This window comes from Clavelina lepadiformis, chromosome 3 (assembly GCF_947623445.1).
Source record: "Clavelina lepadiformis chromosome 3, kaClaLepa1.1, whole genome shotgun sequence".
In the NCBI taxonomy this organism is placed as follows: domain Eukaryota; kingdom Metazoa; phylum Chordata; class Ascidiacea; order Aplousobranchia; family Clavelinidae; genus Clavelina; species Clavelina lepadiformis.
In genome coordinates, this window is record NC_135242.1 from 2083504 (window position 1) to 2106275 (window position 22772).

The 22772-nt window shown below is 38.3% G+C and overlaps 5 protein-coding genes and 1 long non-coding RNA gene across 7 annotated transcripts; 5 read left to right on the forward strand and 1 right to left on the reverse strand.

Moving 5' to 3' along the window:
• The first annotated feature begins 1903 nt into the window (after window positions 1-1903).
• On the forward strand, window positions 1904-5545 carry LOC143449097 (notchless protein homolog 1-like). The gene is made up of 12 exons (XM_076949168.1): window positions 1904-2112; window positions 2214-2348; window positions 2612-2694; window positions 2802-2958; window positions 3052-3186; window positions 3359-3514; window positions 3798-3980; window positions 4070-4171; window positions 4281-4378; window positions 4511-4613; window positions 4877-5004; window positions 5335-5545. The coding sequence occupies exons 1-12, from the start codon at window positions 1963-1965 to the stop codon at window positions 5345-5347; spliced, it is 1443 nt and encodes a 480-aa protein (XP_076805283.1). The 5' UTR covers window positions 1904-1962; the 3' UTR covers window positions 5348-5545.
• Window positions 5546-7414: 1869 nt separating this feature from the next.
• On the forward strand, window positions 7415-9954 carry LOC143450604 (uncharacterized). Its single transcript, XM_076951218.1, has 2 exons — window positions 7415-7984; window positions 8575-9954. Exons 1-2 carry the CDS (start codon window positions 7559-7561, stop codon window positions 9535-9537), a joined length of 1389 nt encoding a protein of 462 aa, XP_076807333.1. The 5' UTR covers window positions 7415-7558; the 3' UTR covers window positions 9538-9954.
• A 1631-nt stretch (window positions 9955-11585) lies between these two features.
• Window positions 11586-14082, forward strand: LOC143450718 (uncharacterized). The gene is made up of 7 exons (XM_076951375.1): window positions 11586-11879; window positions 12222-12382; window positions 12474-12764; window positions 13217-13344; window positions 13433-13595; window positions 13676-13778; window positions 13945-14082. The coding sequence occupies exons 1-7, from the start codon at window positions 11740-11742 to the stop codon at window positions 14030-14032; spliced, it is 1074 nt and encodes a 357-aa protein (XP_076807490.1). The 5' UTR covers window positions 11586-11739; the 3' UTR covers window positions 14033-14082.
• Window positions 14083-14326: 244 nt separating this feature from the next.
• On the forward strand, window positions 14327-16084 carry LOC143450717 (uncharacterized). Its single transcript, XM_076951374.1, has 2 exons — window positions 14327-14453; window positions 14601-16084. The coding sequence occupies exon 2, from the start codon at window positions 14687-14689 to the stop codon at window positions 15902-15904; it is 1218 nt and encodes a 405-aa protein (XP_076807489.1). The 5' UTR covers window positions 14327-14453; window positions 14601-14686; the 3' UTR covers window positions 15905-16084.
• On the reverse strand, window positions 16084-16796 carry LOC143450719 (uncharacterized). Its single transcript, XR_013114764.1, has 3 exons — window positions 16593-16796; window positions 16319-16456; window positions 16084-16199 (listed from the first exon to the last, which is right to left on the reverse strand). It is a non-coding gene; the product is annotated as an uncharacterized LOC143450719 (long non-coding RNA).
• Window positions 16797-20494: 3698 nt separating this feature from the next.
• Window positions 20495-22757, forward strand: LOC143448358 (uncharacterized). Of its 2 annotated transcripts, none has more exons than XM_076948060.1 (4): window positions 20495-20874; window positions 21152-21330; window positions 21471-21581; window positions 21700-22757. In XM_076948060.1, exons 1-4 carry the CDS (start codon window positions 20700-20702, stop codon window positions 22288-22290), a joined length of 1056 nt encoding a protein of 351 aa, XP_076804175.1. In that variant the 5' UTR covers window positions 20495-20699; the 3' UTR covers window positions 22291-22757. The 2 variants fall into 2 exon arrangements, with proteins under 2 accessions (XP_076804175.1, XP_076804177.1); XM_076948062.1 differs by having other exon boundaries at window positions 20512-20865.
• The last annotated feature ends 15 nt before the right edge of the window (window positions 22758-22772 follow it).

Sequence of the window (22772 nt, forward strand, 5' to 3'; positions counted from 1 at the left end):
CTGTAAGGTTAACCCATTTCACTACAATGTTTGTCAGTTGAATTGTTTATTGCGATCGATGGTATATGAGTCTCAAAAGGTTGTTGTATGTTTTTCTTAATCTTGAACTTAATTGTTCACCTTATTGTTCGCTAATTGTCTTGAAGATGGTGACAAATTTGACTATCTTGAAACTGAAGTTCTTCAAGTTGTCACGCACTGCCATACGCACGGAAAGTTTGCGAGTCGGCTCATAAATGTGGACTTTTGCTACGGATTAATGTCGAAATTTTTGTCACTCATTTAGTTTAATCATTAAGCACACAACAGCAGACAATTAAGAAACGGTAGTATAAATTAAATAGCAACGCACAATTAATAAAGTGCAAATCAAAAGCATAGCATTTCTTTTTTATTTTTACTAAACATCTTTCTGTGAGGCTACTTCAAGTGCACAGCAATCCAGTTACATACATTTTCTCGGAGCCAAACCGAAAATGAATTTAAATAAACATGTGTATTATCTTTTCAACTCTAGTTTTACAAAAAGCGCATAGCTCAGAATCTAATGTTACAAACGCAAACAGCGCCTGAGTAAATGCTATAATTTTAAGGTTAGGCTTAATTTGAAATGAATGTAATTTTACATCGCTTGTGGATTTATAATTGGTACGTTGTTTGCCCCTTTAGTTTGCTGGATTTCATATGTGCTGGGAGACCTCTAATTCGGTTCCTGACACCCGTTTGTCACAAGCCTATGTCATTTAGCAAATAACCAAAATGTCAAAATCATTGACGAACTTGGCAGGATTTTGCGCATGTACAAGGTCACAAACAAATAAATGTTTAAACGACACGAAGCGCAGTCGATAGAAAACGTTCGACAGAAAATTGTTTGCAGGCAGCTTAGAGAAGAGATATGTCACAACATTTGAAAGGAAATTTATACCTTGCGAGAAAAAGCAAACATATGGTTATAGAAGGTACATCATTTTATTCAATATTTTGTTTCACTGTTGATTTGCAATTCTTCATATCTCCATTCGTCATATTTTAATGTGGCGTTTAGTTGACGCCAGCTTTCTGGGAATCCCCTAAAGTATTTTTTCCCTTGTTGATGCTTAAACCACATGGCAGCATGAAGAGGTAATGCTTATAATTTTGAAAAGGCAGTGGTTAGTCAGCCCAGCTTCGGCTACATCTTACATTATGGCTAGGCCATATAATTATGGTTAAAGATTTGGTCCTGAGATAATTTTGGGTACGTCATACACATCTGAGTTTATTACCAAAATGTAAGGAATTATTGAGGCTTAGAACGAAAAACGCCCTTTTTTGAATTTTTAAGGGGTTTACCCTGAGAAGTTAATGACGTATTACGGATTTTTCTGACGTCATTTTCACGTCCCACAATACATTGACGTCATAATTTGCTATGTATGAGGTGGATGACAACTTGTATAGTAGATTTAAGTCTGAAGATTTAAGTGTTTTATATTTGAAATCTATACATTCAAGCAACCTTAAAAGGATTTTTAAATTAAGCTTGCCTATGACCTACCCTAACTTGGGTCTAGTATAGTAAGCACATGCAGAAGTACAAAACCATATGTTGCGCATGCATTTTTATACTAGACCCTGCTTCCCAAACTATGTCATTTGGTTAAGCACTTAGCTGCAGTCTGCACCCGGCTGAGAACGGTGGCTGTTTTCGACGAGATCTCGAGATAGTATGCTAGGTGCATTTTCGGTCTGCAATGAAATCACTTGCCTAAACACATACTCTGTGAGTTCGCTTTCGGTATCTTACTATTTGCACAACACCTCCCAACTTTCTGACCTGCCTGATGTAAAGAAAATACTGATACTGTACCATATTGATTCTGATATTGACTTGGTTGCTTCTCAGTGACTTCATTATTTTGCCTTTTTATAATTAAATAGATTTATGTGCCAAGTGTGGTTTTAAACTTTTACATTACAATGGACATTGATGAACATGATGTTGTCGAAGGAAGTGTGCTCGTGCAAATGTGCAACGAAGATGGAGAATCCACCGGTCCACCACTAGATGTCCCTCTGTCAGTTACGGCCAAGCAGTTGCAACTTCTCTGCAATTCTTTGCTAGAAAATGTGCGTTGGCTTTTTTGGTTTCAAGAATTGTCTTCATCGGTTGTTCAATGTCTGACACAGTTGATAGTGACGTTAAAAATAAAATCTACTTTCTATTGTAGGATGAACAAACGCCGTACTCATTCTTCGTAAATGATGCAGAGATTTTGAGTGACTTAAAAAGTTTGTTGGAGAAAGAAAAAATATCTACAGAAAGCTCAATTCAAATTATTTATCAACCACAGGCAGTTTTCAAGGTGTGGCTGATGCCTTAGATTTTATACAAATTGCCAATTATATGTGTATTCCATTGCAAAGGCGTTAATATTTTATTAAAAAGTTGACTAGTCATTTAACAAAGAAATGTGCAAAAGCCAAACTTAGTATTCTAGTTAATGTGCTTCAATAGTTCTTACAGCAAAAATAATTTTTTGTATATATTTGATATAATAAAAACAATATTTTCAATGGTGCATTTTATTTTCACGGTGTTGGCAACTTTGTGTTGGTTTGATGGCAGGTTCGAGCAGTTACGAGATGCACATCTTCAATTGAAGGCCATGCGGAGGCGGTCTTGTCTGTGAAATTCAGTCCAAATGGAAAGTGAGTTTAGATAAAATATCAAATACTTACGTATCAATACACCTTTCACAGTTGTTCTTATCAACACTACCACAATATCTTGCAGAATGACATAATATTGTTCCTAGATATTTAGCAAGTGGTTCTGGTGATACCACGGTGAGATTCTGGGACATTAGCACAGAGACGCCGCACCAAACTTGCAAGGCGCATCGACACTGGGTGCTCTGTATTGCCTGGTCACCTGATGGGAAAAAACTGGCTTCAGCGTGTAAAAATGGACAGGTAACGTAACAAGATCACGCTTTAAGCTTTACAAAGTATGTTAACGTTCTTCTTTATCCTAGCTGTCTATTTTATTCTCATTGTTTTGATTAGATATGTATATGGGACCCTAAAACGGGCAAGCAACAAGGCAAGACAATGTCAGGTCACAAACAGTGGATCACGTATCTATGCTGGCAACCTTTGCATCTGGATGGGGCTTGTAGGAAACTTGCCAGCTCTTCAAAGGTCTGGCTTTTATTGACATCATAAAATTATTCGTGATGTCATTTGCCATTAAGAAACTTGTCATACTTACTGCAATAGCTACAATAGTTGACTACATGTGGTGTCATGGAAATCTTTCATGTCTTCGGTTGTTGTTATCCTGTGCTTATGTAACCTCTGTTGTTGGAGATAGGATGCCACTGTACGAATCTGGGACGTTGTGACTTTCCAGTGCATTCGTACCTTGTCCAGTCATCTACAAAGCATCACCTGCATCAAGTGGTCAGGCGAGGACCTCATATACAGTGCATCACAAGACAGAACTATTAAAGTGTGGAGGTCCAGTGATGTGAGTTGCTTCTTTGATTAAAATCATGGTTATTTTAGAATTTTCTAAATAAAATTGTAATGGAAGTGTCGCTGATCATGTATTTCTATTGTATATTGGTTTTTATGACAGAAAACTGCAAAGTAGTACAGTACCGTTCACAAAATAATTTTTCCAATAGTTCACAACACATAGTGCAACCACTACCATTGTACTAAACTGCCAAATATTCGGCATGGTTTAACATTACGAAAGTGAACAACGATCCACACAAAAAGTTATAATTTTTTTATCATCTGCACAGGGGGTAATGTGTCGAACGCTGCAAGGTCATGGCCACTGGGTGAACGTACTGGCGCTGAACACCGATTACGTGATGCGAACTGGGGCTTTTGACCCCGCTTCAGCCACGCTCGTCGCAAAAGATAATTACGACAATGCAAAGGTCCTTCAAGAAAAAGCGCTCAAAAGATACGAAAGTGTAAAGGTGCGAAACCGTACTAAGCTGAATAATCCGTTTAATTTATTATTAATTCATTACTAATTGCCAACCTTATGTGGTATGTGTTCAAGCAGGTTGGCTCAGAAAGAATGGTGTCGGGGTCAGATGATTTCACACTGTTTTTGTGGAATCCTTCGGAGGAGAAGAAACATCTGGCTAGAATGACTGGCCACCAGGTGCTGATAAACATTCGCGTCATGTTTTTATTTATTTTTCATCGTGTTCGTTCGTAAAAGCAGAAGAGTTTGCTCAGTTGGAGTTGTATAAAACCAAGCTACATTTTAGGCGCTTGTAAACGACGTTCGCTTTTCTCCGGACACGAGGTTAATTGCTTCGGCTTCGTTTGATAAATCGGTAAAGTTGTGGGATGGAAAAAACGGAAAGTAAATTCACTGTTTCATTTTGGTCACGTAATAAAATCGACATACTGTGTCGTTCTCATATCAATGACCCGTACATGCCAGGAATATCTTTGTTTCAGCTGCTGTTGTAATAAACTTTTATTCTAATCTTAGATTCCTTGCATCACTTCGTGGTCACGTAGGTGCTGTATATCAGGTGTCGTGGTCAGCGGACAGCAGGTTATTGGTCAGCGGGAGTGGAGACAGCACGCTCAAGGTGAGTACTGAAAACCTGGAACGTTTTTAAAGTCTCCAAACTAAGTGAAGTCATTTTCATGGCTAACGAAACAAATTAAGTGTATTCCCAAAAAATTATTTCGTATTCTTTATGTCTGAGAATGGTTGGTTTGTGTTATACAAAATTGGAAAAATGAATATTTCTTCGTAAATTCTTCCTGTGATATATACCATATGTAATCATGTGTTACACTACATAGTGCCTGGCATAAGGTTTTCTCCGAGCTATTGCTATTTCTACAGGTTTGGGACGCGCATACAAGAAAGCTACTGCTTGACCTACCAGGACATGCCGATGAAGTTTACGCGGTGGACTGGAGCACGGATGGCCAGAGGGTGGTCAGTGGCGGAAAAGACAAAGTTTTAAAAATGTGATTATTAGTTCTTACGCGACAACTTAAGTCTACATGAAGTTGAAGGGTTAAAGGTCAAATTGGTTGTAAATTTAATGAATTTCCTAACAAATTTAAGTGCAGATGTAGGAATGATTTTAGTTAGAATTTTGACATCACTAATTGACTTTTGGTTGCCCCAGCCTGTAGTCTAACTCGTCAGTCGGCTCACATCTAGTTAAGCTTTTAACTAATCATTCTGTCAATTTTTGGTGACCAGCTGAATACTAACCAGGCAGAATTGCTCAGACAGCTGCAGAATTACACTTGACCTTGATAAAAACAAAGAAATTTTGTTCACTGTTGCAGATGGCGGAGGTGACGTCATAGTCACTGTCATGCTCCCAGATGTGCGGGAGCAGAGACAAGACAAAAATCTCGTCGTTTCAACGCAAAGACCTCACTCAAGGATCACTGGCGGTGTTGGAACCTCACCATGGTCTGGGACAACGCTGAAGTCATTTTGAATGGCTTTCTTCATCATCTGCGATGCGTAGTTTATTAATAAAGAACAAAGATTGATTTGATGGTGTATTATGCATCTGAGCAATTGAAAATACCTGTGCAAGATGAATTACCTTACGTATTGTGTTGTTCTACATTCAACGAGCAACGTAGCATGACGCAAGGGCGGGGACTGTAGCCCCTCATATATTAACGTCATACGTGGAATCTCTTAACTCAGCAAATGAATTTGCTATGAATAGTGTCGAAGACGCGTCCCAGAAAAAAAAACAGAAATTATTCAAAATAACCCGTAGAAAAAGTGTAGGTCTGTTATCTGCAAAAGAGTATCCGAAAAATTTTAAAAATGAAACGAATACAAAAATCTTTTTTCGCTCTAAAAACAAATAAATAATCCCATCTGTGTTACAATTTCGCTCGTCCGCAAGGTGTCGTGCCCGATCTCATATTGCATGAGTGATCGAACCATCAGATGTCGCTACATTTTAAAAGTTTTGTGTCACCTGACTTAAAGAAAAAATTTGCGGAGTTTGTCTTCATCCTTTATTTTGAATCTTGGTTAAGCTGGTGCGAAATATTTTTCGTATCGTAGCCTATTTACTTGTATACGCACGTTTCTAGAAGCTTCTCAAGTAGCCTGAGTATCGTCGTTTGAAAATCATGAAGAAAACAAAAAATTGCGAGGAGTACATCTGTGCATGAGAAGCGTTATCACTGCGCACATGTTATTTTTGAAGCTAATGATTTGATTAATAATAAAAAACTGATCAATAAGCCCACCTTCAGAACAATGCAACTTCTGTGATCTCACAATAAGATATCACCAACAAAATGACGCAACCCCTTTACTGCTGATAACGCATTAACAGTCTTTGCGTAATCTAAATTGATTCAAGTGACACCTGATATATGAGCATTTTCACGCAAACCAATTTTTCGTGTCATGTTTAGCCCAACTATCACGGGAGACATATTGTGATTGTTATAATAACGACAACATTGTTGTTTAGAGTAAACCGAAGCGCTCAAACACGGAAATAAATTCTTTTCAAAGCTTTAATAAACCAGACAGCAACTAAGACAGATCGGCAACTGTTACTATGCCTGAAGATTACGTCATGGTTTAATTAAGCAATATTCCACCTGCATAATGTCGACCTGGGCATGTTTTGCTGCCTTTGCATTTTTGAGTTCATGCCTCGCCTCGTGCATAGAGATTACCGCTTATTACGTAATCGACTCACGCACATGAACAAAACAAGAGTGTTGGGAAGTAGAAAGCCCTTGGTCATTGTGCCGAGAGTTTGCAGCGGACGGCTGCATACCTGGATATATAAGTGAATAAAATTCAAAGCAATCTGACGCCAGTTTTTCAAATAAAACGAGAAGCAACTTTCGTGGGCAGTTCGTATAAAAACGAACGAGAAGAGTTAATTAGTAATTAGTCGAACGAGCAAAAGTACCCGAAAGACGGTGAATACTTTTGTATTGCGGGACTTCAGTTAAAAACTGACGTGATGTTGCAGCCTGACTTACTAAGCGCGTTTCCACTTTTACTTGATCAGGTTCTTTTATAGGTCAAAGGTTGAAGAAAATAAAACTTGTCCAGTTCTTCATAAACGTTCTAAAACCTTTCCTTTCTAAACCGAACGCTTAGAAGGAAATCGCTTCTCTCAGTCGCGTGTCTTTAGCACAAATTAATCTTGTCCGGCTGCATAAGTGCACGCATTGCAATGACGTCTTTTATAGAAGCCTAAGGTGTTGCTTCATCTCTCCCAGTCCAGGTTATATGCGGAGTGGGTGTTTGTGCACAAGTGAAGGCGCTGTTTTGAGGACATTTTACAGCACTAGATAGCAAGATTTGAATAATCCAAACGTTAAACGTGAATTGACCACAATTTTTTATTTGTTTTTTTTGTAGAAGTTTAAGTTTAATAGGAAATTTGTTTTAAACAAATGCAAAGTCGTGTCGATAAATATCTGCAAGTCTGTCAAACGCATTTGAAGACCTACGCTAACAAACAGAAGATATATTGAACTGCTATTGATATTCAGCAAAGCTGCGACAATGAACGCGACGGATGCGATCAATAAGACAAACGACGTATATGATTTACCATTCACCACATGGATCATATACGAAGTATTTTCTGTGATTCTCACAACCATTGCCGTGTACATTTGCGCGATGTTGATTCACTACAGTTGCGTGAAAAACGTTCAACCTTCGAGGAAACCCTCCAAAGGAAAAAATCCTCCAAAAGCTGATAAGGAGGCTGCCAACAACAGTAACAGTATCGCGGGGGGCAGAAAAGGGTCCAATTCGTCCGCGGAAGGGGGCCCCAAGAAGCGGAGCGATGGCACCGGCCGTTCAGCGAAGCCCCTAAGGGTTCTGTGCCTGTGCGCGTCTATCTTCGCCCTCCTGCGTATTTTATCCGATCAACTTGAACTTGCCACTTACGGAAGCGAGCGGGTTGACTGCAAAGTTTACCAGGTACGTCTCTGACAAATTTTTACGCGTTGTATTAACCGAATATGACGTCACAATACACTTTAGTATCTGGGCTCAAGTTTTGTTTGTTTCTTCAAAGCAATTCAAACTCCAGAATTTGAATTTGTTTCCACAAAATGTCAATCATGTTTTACAAATAACATGGCGGGCTAAGGGCACGGATGAAAATGCACGTGACTAGGTGACCGAGGTGGGGTTGCGCCAAGCTAAGATGTTTGCGCTTGTCTCTGACGTAGATTGATCGTTTTAATAGTTTCCGTGCATTGATTCTTTCCTCGACTTTCTAAGAGCAGTATATGACAGGAAATTAGCTCCTACCTAGGTATCTCAACTACCAGCTCGTATACAAGTTTCTTACGTTTAGTGCCGATGGTATTTGCAAGTACATAACAACCATCCTGGCCCTCGAGTGACCGTTCCAAAGAAAATGTATTCAAGCGGGAACATTCATGGGTCTATAAGGACGACTATAATGCACACGTGCAAAATAGTTATTTTGATTGTTTATTTCTTGGTTAGTTATTGATAGTTATTTAAATAACTCTAATTTTGATCGAATTCCACTTTTTCAGGTCATTGTCGTGGTGACGTATGCATTGAGCGCAACCTTCAACTACTCAGCCCTGTGGGTTCGACTGCGCATCTTTATCGCGCATCCGGTGATGAAGCATCTCGCCTCCAAGCTTGTCCGCTGCTTGACCTGGTTCGCGCTCGTCGCCATCATCGCTTCCGCTCTTCTGAACACGCTCATCTTCACTCTGACGTCATCGGCGGTTGACTCTAAACTCGGCTGCAAACTCGGTCACGTGACATCGATCTCACCCACGGCGCGTTACGTCATACTGACGGTATCTACGGTGGTGACGCAAGGGCTTCTTTTGTCTCTCTTCCTCTACCCGCTGGTCAAGCATAAGACGACGATGAAGAAAAACAACATGTCCGCTCCGCCGCACCCGCGCGTGGCCACTCTTCAGAGCAACATCACCAGGCCGAGGGTTTACTCGAGCAAGAGCGACTCCGACTCCGAAGCTGTGGGTTCGCGGAAGAAGAACCAGCCTTCCAACGGCAGAATGAGCGTGAGAAAGTCGAAGAAAGCGAATCGTCAAAAGCGCTTGATGGTTATTATACGCAGGGTTCTTATCACCGCGATAATATGTGTTGCTTCTGACGTCATAACCGCCATTATTACGTTGGCGTTCGGCCAGCAGCCGCGTGTTGTTTCCAACATGGTCTTCAACTTGAACCTCCTCATCAACATCTTAAGTGTCCTCTTCTCCTTCGGGGATTGGCAGGAGCGGCTGATTCCATGCTGTGCCTCGGAGCTGCGGAAAAGGAAAAAACGGAAAAGATTAGCTAGCGGAGCAAGTAACGGAACCATTCGGGTTCAGTTAGAAGCGGAGGAATCAGCGGCGAAAATTCAAAAGCGGATTGAAAGTTGGCGGCATAACCAGGACTCGACCGGTTCCGCCCCTGTCCGCACCCCCTCTCCTCCCCACTCCGCCATAGAGCTAAAAAATGATGACGTCTTTTTATAAACGATGACGTTATTATGACGTCAATACGAGTATACGAAGCACGGTTTATTCAAATAAGTTTTATACTTTGCATAGAATAGACTTTTCAGTTACGCATGAACACTTGCTCTGCAGGTGCGAGTGACGCTTGTCTACAGGTTTGTTGCGTTTGATCGGTTATTTGTTCTATTATTCTTCTCATTCAAGTAAGGACGTCTTTGTTTATTCAATTGTTACGCAGATTTTACGTAAAAACAGTATTTCCTTGTACAGTGGCTTTATTTTTTCTTTTCTTGTTTTGTTGATGACGTGATGATGACGCTGTTTCATTGCACTCTTTCGTCCTCGTTTGACTTTTCCTATCTTCTTGCGAAAGTATTTTGAGTTCCGGGTTGTTTTGGGTCAAATTAATTTCAATAAAACGATCGTTATATTAAGCGCTCAACCACGTGGTTTTTGTTGGAAAAATGCTCAAGCCTTAGGCAAGCTAAACCCTGTTTAGCAATCTAATCAAATTGCTTTAGCGCGTTGCCAGAATGACGTAGGATACAAACTCATTCGCAAAAGGTCACTTTCTTTCATAACAAAGTAAGTGCTGACGTTTCACAGCTACAACGATAACACTATTATGGAGTCATAATGACGTCAAGTTGATAAAAAACACGTAAACGATGATTTTGCTTTGCGTGATATGAGTTGAGCATAGACAACAAATAATCTAAGATTTGTTTTTTACGCTTTTAAACCATTTGCATACCTCGAGCGACTGGCAACCAAATACAAAATTTGCGTAACTAAATCATTTTTGAAATTATCATTTGCATTTTTTGAATTTTAATCGCGCAGGTTTAGCTTTTGTTAAGAATGGTTGGACAATGTGCATTCTAAAGTAAAGATGGTAAGTTTAAGGCCTGTATGCAATTAGCGATATAAGATTAACCTAAACCTTCGATGACCAAAACAGGAAATCTTTCTGAGTAATAAGTGATGGAACCCACTTTGCACAAAAATTTACGCCAACACTGCATTTTCACGCTTCAGCGCCTTCGTGCTCAACACGTCACAATTTTATCGGTCTATAAGCTGCAAATGGGCTAAAATAGATAACAAATAAACAATTAAAACAGCAGTTGCATATCTTGTGTTAGTTTAATAAACCACCAAAAAATGGATGTGCATGCGGCATCGAGTGCAAGGCAGAAGTTCTTTGATTCTAATCTGAAATTATTTTCGACTGCTACGTTCCTGGATTAAGTTTGTGTGACAGTATTTCCATACGCAAAGTTTGCAACCCGCTATTGAACAATGGCGCCACCACCCGCCAGCCATACCAAGCAAAAAATGATCGGCAAGGAAAACTAAGATTATTCATTCAGTTTGTTTCATGCAGGATCAAATCTATCTCGATTTTATTCCTGTTTCATTATTTTGACTCATCGTTACCCGTGTATGACATCACAATAGGATATGGCTTGAAGGCTGAAGCTCACATATCGCGTATGGTACTACACCGATATACTCACAACATACTTATAGTGAAAGAAACATCATTCAACGCCTAAATTCGCGAATCCTGAGACATTATTGTGTTCAATTAACCAGATTTAGGCAACCAAGGTACTGTATCAAGGCTAGCTTATAATTGAGAATGGTTGAATATACCAAGATCGTTTACTTTTGTGGACAAACAAAAGTTTAGTTGAATATGGACTTTTAAATATGAGCACAAGGACACATTTCCAACAACATTGCAAGAGTCAAGTGGCGACGTGACACGGATACGTCACAGAGTATCAGTTCTGACAAAATAACGTGATACTACGAAGCCTATGATGATCACTGGAATCGTGCCAATGACGTCACCAACAGCCAAGGAAAAACGTAGAGGACGCAGAGAAAACAAAAAGTTATAAATACTTTCTCATGGGCGCATGTCAACTTGAGGATCCAAAAAAGATTCATAAAGCCTAAAATGGAACACACATGAATTTACGTTTCTTTCTTTATATTAAAGTTAATTCACAAATGATGTATTCAGTTTGTAGTTACGTGATTAGAAAACAGCACGTCAGCCCATTATAAAATCGTGTCTTGACTCGCATTTTGTTGAAAAGGATAAAAAAGCACAATTTTCTAAAAATATTTACTCTAGACAGGAAACAGGGACGGTACGTTTCAGTGAGTAGGCTCTAAACTTACTGAAGGTAAAAGTAAAACAACAATATGAACAATTCTTCCCATGCTGACACAACTTCAGCGACCTCTCGTCTTGCTTTAAGTATTTGTGGTTATCCAACATTTTGCTCGGTTAAGGCTTACAACGTATGCACGGATTCACTTTTAGGAGAATGCAGCGAATGCAGGTAAATTACTAGTTACCTTAAGAGATAGCGCTGCACTGCACTCTTTTCAGTAGACTTTTTGTATTGCTGCCAGCTATATTGAAATAGATGGGCTTGAAATAGTGCATCTGTTTCAATACCGTGAGCGACAGCGTAAAAGGTAAATTATCGTACTTTTGACATTGCTTCATACTTATCAAATCGATTTTTTGCAATCGCTTTGCTATCGCTTTGCTTTCGTTAATCACAGCAAAGGATCATTTTTCCATGGATGTGCCTGTTTTAAAGCAAAACACAACTACTCCAGACTTGTTTTTTTTTAGAACTGCTAGCTCTGAGAATTAAGCTGCTATATTTTTACAGCTACTCCATGGCGCAGGCCGTCATTGCAGCATTTTTCATTTTTGCTGTTGTGATTGTCGCTTTTAACTTGTTGGTCGTGGTCACGGTGTATACCGTCGGCAAATACAGGAGCATGGCTGAACACATAAAAGCATCCCTCGCCATTGCCAATGGGATTGTTGGTAAATATGACTTATAAAGTTGCAAAGAAAGAATACTTGCTGTTTGTCCCGTTGTCTGAACCTTTCAAACTAATCTTTGTTGATTTCATAGGTGTATTCATTTTCGCTATAAATATTCCAAACATTTTCTGGACTCTGGATACCAAAATAGCGGATATACGACGGTGGAAAACGGATTCGTACGGCAGCGCAATAGCAAATGTCGGTGGAATGGGGTTTATGCTCTTCTATGCTTCATCGCTCAATCACCTCTGCTACATGACAATTCAACGTTTTATTGCAGTCAAGTGGCCACAATACTATAACGAACAGACGCTTTACAGAATTTACTTTCATCTGTTAATAGTTTGGGCTTATTCTGTGCTTATCGCTTCCATACCAGGTAAAGTGCTTACACTGTAAAAAATAACCTTAAAATTGCATACATTTTTATTTTATTTTACATAAAAACATATGTAGATGTTTGTGACAGATAATTATGTGTTTTTTTACTAACACACTTCAGAATTTACAAAACATTTTCTATTTTTTGATTTTTTTTTATGTATAACCATAAAAAATATATTTGTTTGCAATTTTATGGTAAACTTATGTAACAGTACACTAAGAATAAAAATTAGAATTGATAAAAAAATACAGTATTTCAATAGAGTAAAGCAAATACAAATGTGGGCTCTATTTCTGTTATTAGGGCTGTAATACTAGGCTTATTGTTATTTATAAGATCGTATATTTATAAGATTTATATTTTTAAAGTGCTTACTTCTAATCTTGATCCTATAACTTCAGAGGTCTTTGAATAACTTTCTGCTCAAACGTTGTTTCCTTTTCCAGCAATGACAACTTCGACTTTTGGGTATAATTACGCCCCTAATGTCTTCCAGTATTTTCCCTTTGCGATCAACGGACCGGGAATCAGAGTTTGGTTTGCTGTCCTTCTCATGGTGCCATATCTGGGAATGGTAAAATACTGAACAGCTTATAAATTCATTTTTAATTTGCTTTTAAAATTTGGCAGTAATACGATTTTTGGTTTTCTTAATGCTTCAGACTGTGCTTAATGCTTTGACCTTCGATACGATTCGCCGCCGTTTTAAGAAGTCAAAAGAACTTCGTGGAAATAGGTACTCAGACGCTGTTAAAGATTACGAAAAAAAGATGAGAATTCTAAAGAAACTGCTCGCCATGCAAGCTGGGTTCAGTCTTATAGCAGGTATTGTTTTTTTCGCTTCACACAAAAGTGTGTTTTGTCTGGACTTGCAGACATAAAAATCATATTAATTTTGATTTTAGTTCCTCCACTAGTGGTGAGCATTTTATTTCAAGCTAATGCATTTATCTGCTATGACGCGTCACGTGCTTACCTTGCGACTAACTTCGTCACGTATTTGGCATGGTAGGTTGTTCATTGCTATGAAAGAAAGCTTATAAACACAAAATATAATGTTATAATGCTGTTATAAAGTGTAAAAAGCTATATAATATACAGCTATGCTAGTCTAAAGTACTGTTTATGTTTATGACCGGTTTGTCTAATAACTGAAGAAATGATTTTTTTTTAGTTTCCACAACGTCTGCATCTACAGCATATCCGATCAGCATTTCCGCAATGCTGTTTGTAAGATCTACAAACGACTTCTTCGGCGTTAAAATTTCAAAGCAACAACATTGGTTGCTTGATGCTATTTGGAACGTTAAATTTATAAAAACGCGTGAGAAAGTTTGTTTTAATTTCCTGCTTTTGTTGTTTCAGCAGGAAACATAAACAATAACTTGCTTTGCAAATTCTAACAGAAGGAACAATTCTAATGCTTGTTCTATTACGTATAAGTTCATTAGATTTTACTCTACCTCAAATCAAATGTTATGAAAACTAACGTTTCCCACAAACGATGCTGATAATTAATTAATGAGTTGCAAAAGCGCAAGCGCTCGCGTCTGCATTTTTATTTTCTCTCTAATCTAAGCATCGCCATAATCTTCTTGTCGTGTTCTTACTTTCCCAATGCAGCAGAATTAGGAGGAAATTGGTTATCAAAAAGAACACAGCGTGTCGTAACTGAAATAACTGGTAAGCACGAGTACGACTTGATCAGTATTAAGAAGCTTTGTTAAGAAACTTTTCTTGTGATAAACTTGTTTGTACCTGTACCACCGCAACTGCGTAAAACGTTGCTGTAAGTTTCAACATCCACAACAACAACAACATGGTTTCCAGCAAAGGAAATAAGAAAGCCGTCAAGAAGTGAAGAAAGGTGCAAAGAAAAAGTGAAGATTTAGATCTCTGGGAAGCATAGGTGAAGAATGGCCGAAACCCTCACCTACGCAGACAGAGTCAAAAGACAATGGAACAATGATGTGGCTGAAGAATACAGCAACCATTGCGAGGTGACCATCCAATTGACCAACGATAGCAAGAGGGAAGACATCTACAAGATGCTAAAAGAATCCATGATATCCTTTGATTACATCGAAGGAATAATTCAGAGACCGGGAAACATGGTAAACATTACGCTAGACCGAAAAAACAATGCTATTAGACTTGCAGATATACTTCGAAAGAGGCCGGAAGTAAATTATGCCATAGCCCACGGCGACGACAGAATAGACCTCACGATCAGATGGGTACCGATCCGCTACCCACAGCGGCACCTCGACGAAATCCTCAAACAATTCGAAATCCAAGGCCCAGCTCGACTGGGTGTCGACAATTATGGCATAAGAGACGGAAGACGGATATACAAAGTCAACAAGAAGACGATGGAGCGGCACCAACTCCCATCGTACCTGTACCTGGGAAAAATCAGATGTGCGGTAAGCTATAACGGACAAATTCAAACCTGTTCTTACTGCACAGAACAGGGACATAAATTTAAAGAATGCCCGAAGAGATGCCAAGAAAATACGAACAACCCGGCTGGACACGATGTCCCGATGACGACCGCTCGAATTTTGAAATCAGATGAGGAACCATCACCCTCCCCCAACGAAAACCATAAAGAGGCACCTGATCATACAGAAAAACAAGAGCCACGACGAGAAGGAAAGAGCGGTCGGACTGCAAGGAAGAGCCGAGCAAAAACGGAGCTGTCATCAGAGAAGAGCCAGGAGCCCGACTCTGATGAGCAACCCTCGGAGCGGGAGGAGAGTGAAAGCAGAGGGAACAAGCGAAAGAACATCAGTGGAGAATCAAAAGAAGATCAAGAAAAAACAGAAGTACAGCGAGGCGGAGACTGTGACCGCATATACGATTTGTCCAGCCGGAGACTCGAATCAGGAGGCCTCCTCGGATGCTTCTGTGGAGACACCATCCAAATCAAAAGGAACAAGGACTCACGAGCTTCAACTCCAGACTTTGAACACCCGGTCTACTGTGCAGGCTGTACAGCAGCCTTTATACGATGTAAATGCAGCAAATTCTCGATTATACGTTTAAAGGACAGACTCGAGCCGTTTCAATGCATAAAATGCAAATGTAAATACGAACCAAACCCCGACGACCTTAATTCAACTGTCAATTAAGTGCCCGAATTGTGAAGTACTTGAAATTGTGTCCTTTTTCCGAATTTTATACGATCCTTTTTTTTATTTTCCTTTTATTAAGCGTGCCTTATTTCCTTAAGAACGTTTAATAAACAAAAACATAAACGTTGCTGTAAGTTTTTAAATGACTTGCCTCTTCACAAATAACGACATTAATATCTTCTTGCGAAAAATTTTATTCAGCCTTTTTACGAGTACAATAAATCTTCCGAGTACATCGTATGTTTTGGCGAGCTTTCATCTCAATCAGCTCATCACGCAATGGGTTTAGGGTCTAAAAAATAAGTTAAGATAATTTTAGTTTGTTAAATCTCAATCAGCTTCAAAGCATTAGACTCACTTTTAAAATATCATTCCAACACGTTAACCAAAACAAGTTAAACTTAAATTTACTTTCACAGCCTTTTCTGTCGCCATTGTGATAGGTACAGATGCAATGAAATGCTGATCCAACATAATAGCATGGATCCCGGGATGGATTTATTGTGCACTCAAACACGGGAAAGAATTGTGTCGCATCACAATTATAAACTAGAAAAAGTAGGTGACCTTATAATATGTTCGCGCTTTTTCTTATCGCCATATAAACGTTAGTGTTGTTTATTGCTATTACATATAAAGGTATGCAATTATAGCCGGCAAGTAAGTCAGATAGCAAATTATCCACCTTTGGTCACTCCCCATTCAACATTATGTCCGGATTCAACCCCGATGGCGAAAACAACCAACAAAAAAGCAACAAATTTTTTCATGATGTATAGATGCAAACGTAATAAGCAGAAACACTTCAATTTACCCACTCTATATACTGCATTACACAGCAATTCTGGCAATAAAACCAAACAAGCAGCGTAAACTCTGCCAGTGAAGGATGTAATTCATAAGTGGTTAGTCCTTATCTAATCATAAGTATATAAATATATTTTTAAACATACATAATGTGAATATATAAACAGTGAAAAGCGTATTGTGTTTTATAAAAGGATTCGCTTCGTTTTATTTCCAATTAATTTCTAGTGATAAAACGTTACATACGTTTTAAAATTCTAAATTTCAAAGACTTAAAGAAATATTTTTATTAATATTACTTATTTAAGCTAAGAAATCAAGAAAATAATATGACATATCTCGCCCCATTCATTTACATCTCACCGCCGCATATTATATTTCTTACCCTTCGTTGAAGTTTCAGCAGTTTACAATCAGTTGTTAAAACAAAGCAACGCTTAAATCTGTGAAATTTAAACTTATCAAAACAATCTTAATGTAGTCCGTCGCGACATGGTTTATAATTGTTTGGGAGAGATGTGGCTTTAAATAATTAATTAGCATTAAGAATGTCTAACTATAGAACAATTGGTTTTGAAATCAAAAAATCCGGAAACAAACGTTTCAACATAAATTACCAGGCAAAAAAACATAATCCAGTTCTCTCCCCTCAAAGCTACTTGTTGACAAACTGGTTTGCTGCTTAACGTCACTTGATCACCATTTCTTCGTTCGAACCAAGCATATCTTTGCTTCTCATGCTAAGATCCCTATTTAATGCATTATCATAGGTGCCCGCGGCGTATACGCACAGTAGGTAGGCTACAGTAGCTGCAGGCCATTTTTAACTGTGAGTTCTGAACTAACGCTTATTTACACTTTAAAATTTTTAGGCTGTCACCGACACCTTGTTGGTTTCAGAATCATATTTATCACAAATGACGGGATGCGGCATTCGTAATTACAGTATACAATGTTTGTATAACTTGTGCTACGTTTCTCGTTTTATTTCATGTATTTATTCTGGCTAACCTAAGCAAAATCTCCATAAAATCAACAGAGCTTTTTATTGCGCAACAATACTTTATAATTAAAATCACCAGAGTACAGGGGTCCATTGGGCTATGACCCCCCCTCACGAACCTAAATTTTTGAGGCCATTAGTCTTTATTTCTTTCATCGCATTTTTTTGCTTGCATGCGACAACTTTGCGAGAACTTTGCATGCGGCTTTCACCTATGCAGGATTTGCGCGATGACCCACAACCTAAGTGTGACGTTACACATCCATTGTGAGTTATCGTGCAAGTCCTCTGTAGAAAACTATATAACAGAGGAGTACGTAAAAAAATTTGTATACGGCGTTTCAAAAAAGTGAACTATAAATTGGCAGCTATTGTGCGTAAAATATGAGAATAAATTTCATTTTGAGTCGTTGTAAGACGTTTTTCAAACGTCAATACCCGAATAAATTTCTGTCTTATGTGGCAATTTGTTGCCTGACTCTCCATCTTTTTATGATGTTGGTTTGTTAAACACTACACCCACAAAATGGTTTTTGCTAGTATAGGTTTGGCTATTTATTGATTGTTATTAATTATTGCTTGATCGATTGTTCGTTAGTCTGACTCCATTGATAAGTGCGTTTGGAATACACTGGTTAGAGTGAAGAATAAATATTTTATTATATTGCAATCTGACTCTTAAGAACTACGGGAAGGTTGCGGATTCTGTCTAGAAGTTTCCTAGATTTCAGTCGAAAAGATTATTATAAGATTAAATAGAGAGAATCTGATTAATTTTACTTTTAAAGCTCTCAATTATGACTTCAGAAAAACGCGAGAAATTACAACAATAATAGGCTACTGTCCAAAGGAAAGGATTTTAAGAACCCAAATGCATGCATGCAACAAGCGCATCTCTATACTATACAATATACATAAACATTTATGGAGGTTGAACTATTTCGTTCTCACTCTCATTTTCTGTGTGGTGTAGATCAATAGCATGCAACGGTACATATATACGCTGAGGGAGAGCATTAAAGAAATAGAGTTCCAACTCGAGGCGCAATGCGTTTTATCAAAACGGAAATGGTTTGGACTTTTGCACTCGAAGATTGAGTAAAGCAAAGCTTAATTATCTTGCTGTATAAATATGCCATAGCTTTGTTGTGGTGCTTACTTTATATCCTTTTCGTTGCATAGGCCTATTAATGGTTTCTCGCTTCATTAACCATTCTCGTTCAATTTTAGAAAAACATTTTCGGCAAAAATAAAATATATAGCCAGCACTCTTTATAATCTTTAGCAGTCGTAAGTAATCTGTGGAAGTAACTTCTCATATGTGGTAGGCTACCAATTATTATTGTAGCGACAAGCGGAATTTTTTATCCAAATTTTCCGAACGGAAAAATTATGCCGAGTCATGCCAAACCTCTATGGCACAATGCCCGGAACAATTTTGACATGACAACCGCAAACATATTGCAATGTAGTCTATTTTCATACAAACGAACGTTCCTCAAATTAGTAGTGGCTTCACAAAACTCAAAGCATGGTCATTGTACAGATGCAAATTTACTATTATGAACAAATCGAAATAGAATGATCGAAAGACATACTTAAATGTGCAAATATTACGGGGTGTTTACTAAAAAAAACAGAGCAAATAAACGTGCTTTGCTCATGTTGGTTTTAACCTTTTGTCGATGTTCTCAGAAACTTTGTGCGTTGTCGGTCGATTATGGTTCGGTAAATGCTGCATCTTCGTTTCCATTAACGTTTTTGCATTCGTTTGTTACCTTTTTTGTTTATTTGCAGCGGTCTTCATACAGTTGTAATATTTTGTTCAAAGAGCCCCGGTTTCAGTAAAAACATACAATCCACTTTTTCAGTTTCAACCATAGACATGCTGTATGTCTATGCCTATGGTTTCAACCCGTTCACAAGCGGCCCAAACGATCCGAGCGATCCTTTTACAACTATTTTGTCGTTTTTGCATGAGGTGCTAGCTATAACAGTGAAACAGTGAAAATAACAGTGAAACAGTGAAAATATATAACTTAGTTATACTTATAGCTGCAACAGCGATCTCAAATTTTGTTTGTTCAAAATCGATCCAAACGATCTGTTCTAAATGTACCGGCCAAGGGATTCAAGTGATCCAATATTCCTAGCGGTCCAAGCCGATACGGGCTATCGATAAGGCACAGAGCAATAATATGGTCGGTCTTCAAGGGAATATGTACCGTATATTTTAGAGTCACTCGGCATTTTAATTCCAAGTTTTGAAGTTAGTTTATTCGCAGGTTACACAATCTTTTACCGCAAGAGCAACGCTTGCTGGATCATTGGTCCTGCGTCCCTGCCCAGCCTGTCAAACCAAACTGCATAGGCTATTTGGCTTGTTTGGAGAATTTATTTTTCGCTCAAAATACCCAGTTCGTTTTGTTTTTTTTTCAGAGTTTTTAAGCGGTTCTTTATAACTTTCTAAGGTGCTACACTTTCCACTCTTTGAAACCGGTGAAGTGTCAAAATAGCCTATTGGGCTTACCAATTATAAACACACATAATTGCATACCAACGCTGCTGAACAATAGGGCCATAGTGGAAAGTGTGGCAGCTGCGCTTGCACTTGCAGGTGCATTTTTTTTGTTTATCGTAAATTGGTGTTAAGATAAGATATCTTCTGAGCACGTCCATGAATCTCCTGTATGTAGCTTCCACACTTGCCAGCTATGATATACCATTAGCAAGCATCCTAGATGGCTAGGTGAAACAACTATATCTGTTTAGTCATAACAGATTAGAAGCTTGCAATATAATCATTTCTAGAGATCGGACTAACTTAGCTTTGTGTTTTATGTAGCCTTCATTGTGAAACACATGCGGTATATAACCACTATGTGAAGCATTTGATTATGTATTGTAGCTGTTATACTAAGCAAGTACGATCTATCACAGAAAATTTTTATTTGCTGGTTTCTGATACCCTTGGTAGAGGTTATGTTAAAAGCAGGAGCCTGGTGGATACATGGGACTCAGTGTAATAATGAATACTTCGGCTACTGCTTGTCTGTTGAGAAGGCGGAGAAAGTGCTGGAAGACTTCCAAGAAATTACTTCGTGCAAATATGTTGTCCAGAAGAAGATCAAGCATTTTGGGGAGTTCGGTATTCACGGTAGTTCGGTTTCGGTGTTTGTATTTACTTGTTGGATTGGATTTCTTGTGTTTGCTAATTTTATGGAATAATTGTATATTAGATTACTTTGTATATTGAATGTAATGATATATACATTCTAATGAATACATTGCATTGTATATATTATTAAATATGGGAATAACTTAATTTTAGTCTAAACTTATAGTGAGATAACGGCAGCATAATTAATAACATGTCACGTGCTTGTGTTGTATTTGTGCGCAGTTGTACTGACAATGTTTTAATTGTTACTTAGGCATTGATTTAGGCAAACACTGCATAAGATTTCAAGGCGTGGAAAGCAAATTAGCAAAAGACATCAACCCTGGTCCCACCATCCCATTCTTCGGATTGCCGTTTGTCATCTTAGCAGAGAAAGTATTCGAATGTCAGTATGGTGTGGACCGACACGCTCCATCCAAACAACGCAAGCGTGTAATTGCCAAATATATCCATTGTTCATGTTGACTGACAAGACTTTTCAGTATTTTTTGGTTTAAAATGGTTTAAAATGTTCTCAGAAAACAAAATCATGTCAGTTTTAAGTAAGTGATTACATAAATAAACATCCGCAGATTGAAAGCATCCAAGCCAACAAAGCGCGCTGTGTGGTGCAACCGAGTATGAAGCGTGGATGTCCTGCGAGGGTCATCATGAAAGAAGTAGCTGTCTTTCCAGAGTATAGGGTGAATCACTGGCCGAAAAAGATTTTGTGATAAGAACTCAGAAACGCTTTTTTTGTTATTGTAATAAAGTCAACCACAACCTAGAACTATGCTTATTTATGTCTGTTAATTCTAACAGATCAAGAACGATACAGTGCGCAACAGGAAGTTGATTTCTAAGGAGCTACGAGGTGCTCTGCAAAATAACGAAAAACCCCAAGTTGAAAAAAGAATTTATCTTCAGCTGCCTTGGGCAGAGATGCATGACAAGCATGCAGTGAAAAGTTTACATGATTTTAACGTGGAAGTATTATTGGACAACTGCGGAAACATCGACGGACAGAATAGCAGCACTGCTTTCAATACTTGTCTATCATTTGAGGACTCAGAATTATTTTGCAAAGCCAAGGAATGTCGTGAAACTTTGCAAGAAATCTCGTCTCTCACCTACCTTACCACAAACTTGGAAGCTTTAGTGGAAGCATCGGACTTGTTAGAACAAGCAAAGGTGATTCTAAAACAGGAAAGTTCTTCTTATAACGCTCCATGGGAGAGAATCTCAAGCACTCCACCATTGGAAAGCATAGAGTTACGAAAAGATTTGGTTGCCAGTGATGCGCGTTTAAAAAAACGTCGCAATCATCCCAACTTTGTGATTGGCGACAATGAAGTAGCAATAATGAGCAAACGCAGACACCTTTCTAAAACAGACAATGCAACTGCTAGCTGACATTGGTCGTTTGTATCACTGTGCTACTTCTCGCCTTGACTTTGCGAAAACATTTTAATTCTTGATTGCAGAGTTTTGTTGCGAAAGTATTGAATTGATAAAATGAATTGACCAGATTATTTTTATGTCATACGTCGCTTGCAATTTGAGACAAATCTAGTCATTTTCCGTCACATAATGCTGATAAGATGTAGTGCACCAAAGTTTTACAATGATTATTAATGATCTTTACAATGTGATATCAAATACTTGGTATAATATTTCTTGTTACACAAAAAACTTTCCACAGACACCTGCTAAAGTTTGTAAAAGCGAATGGTTTGCAGTTATTATATTTTTGGTGCTATCAGAAAGCATTGTACAAGTTTATTTAACAAACCAAATTCACTTTGTAGGGTGTTTCTAGTTATGGGGCACTTTTAACATATCTCTGCTATTTTTTATTAAACTTAAAATCTTTATGTAGACTCATGAACATAGTT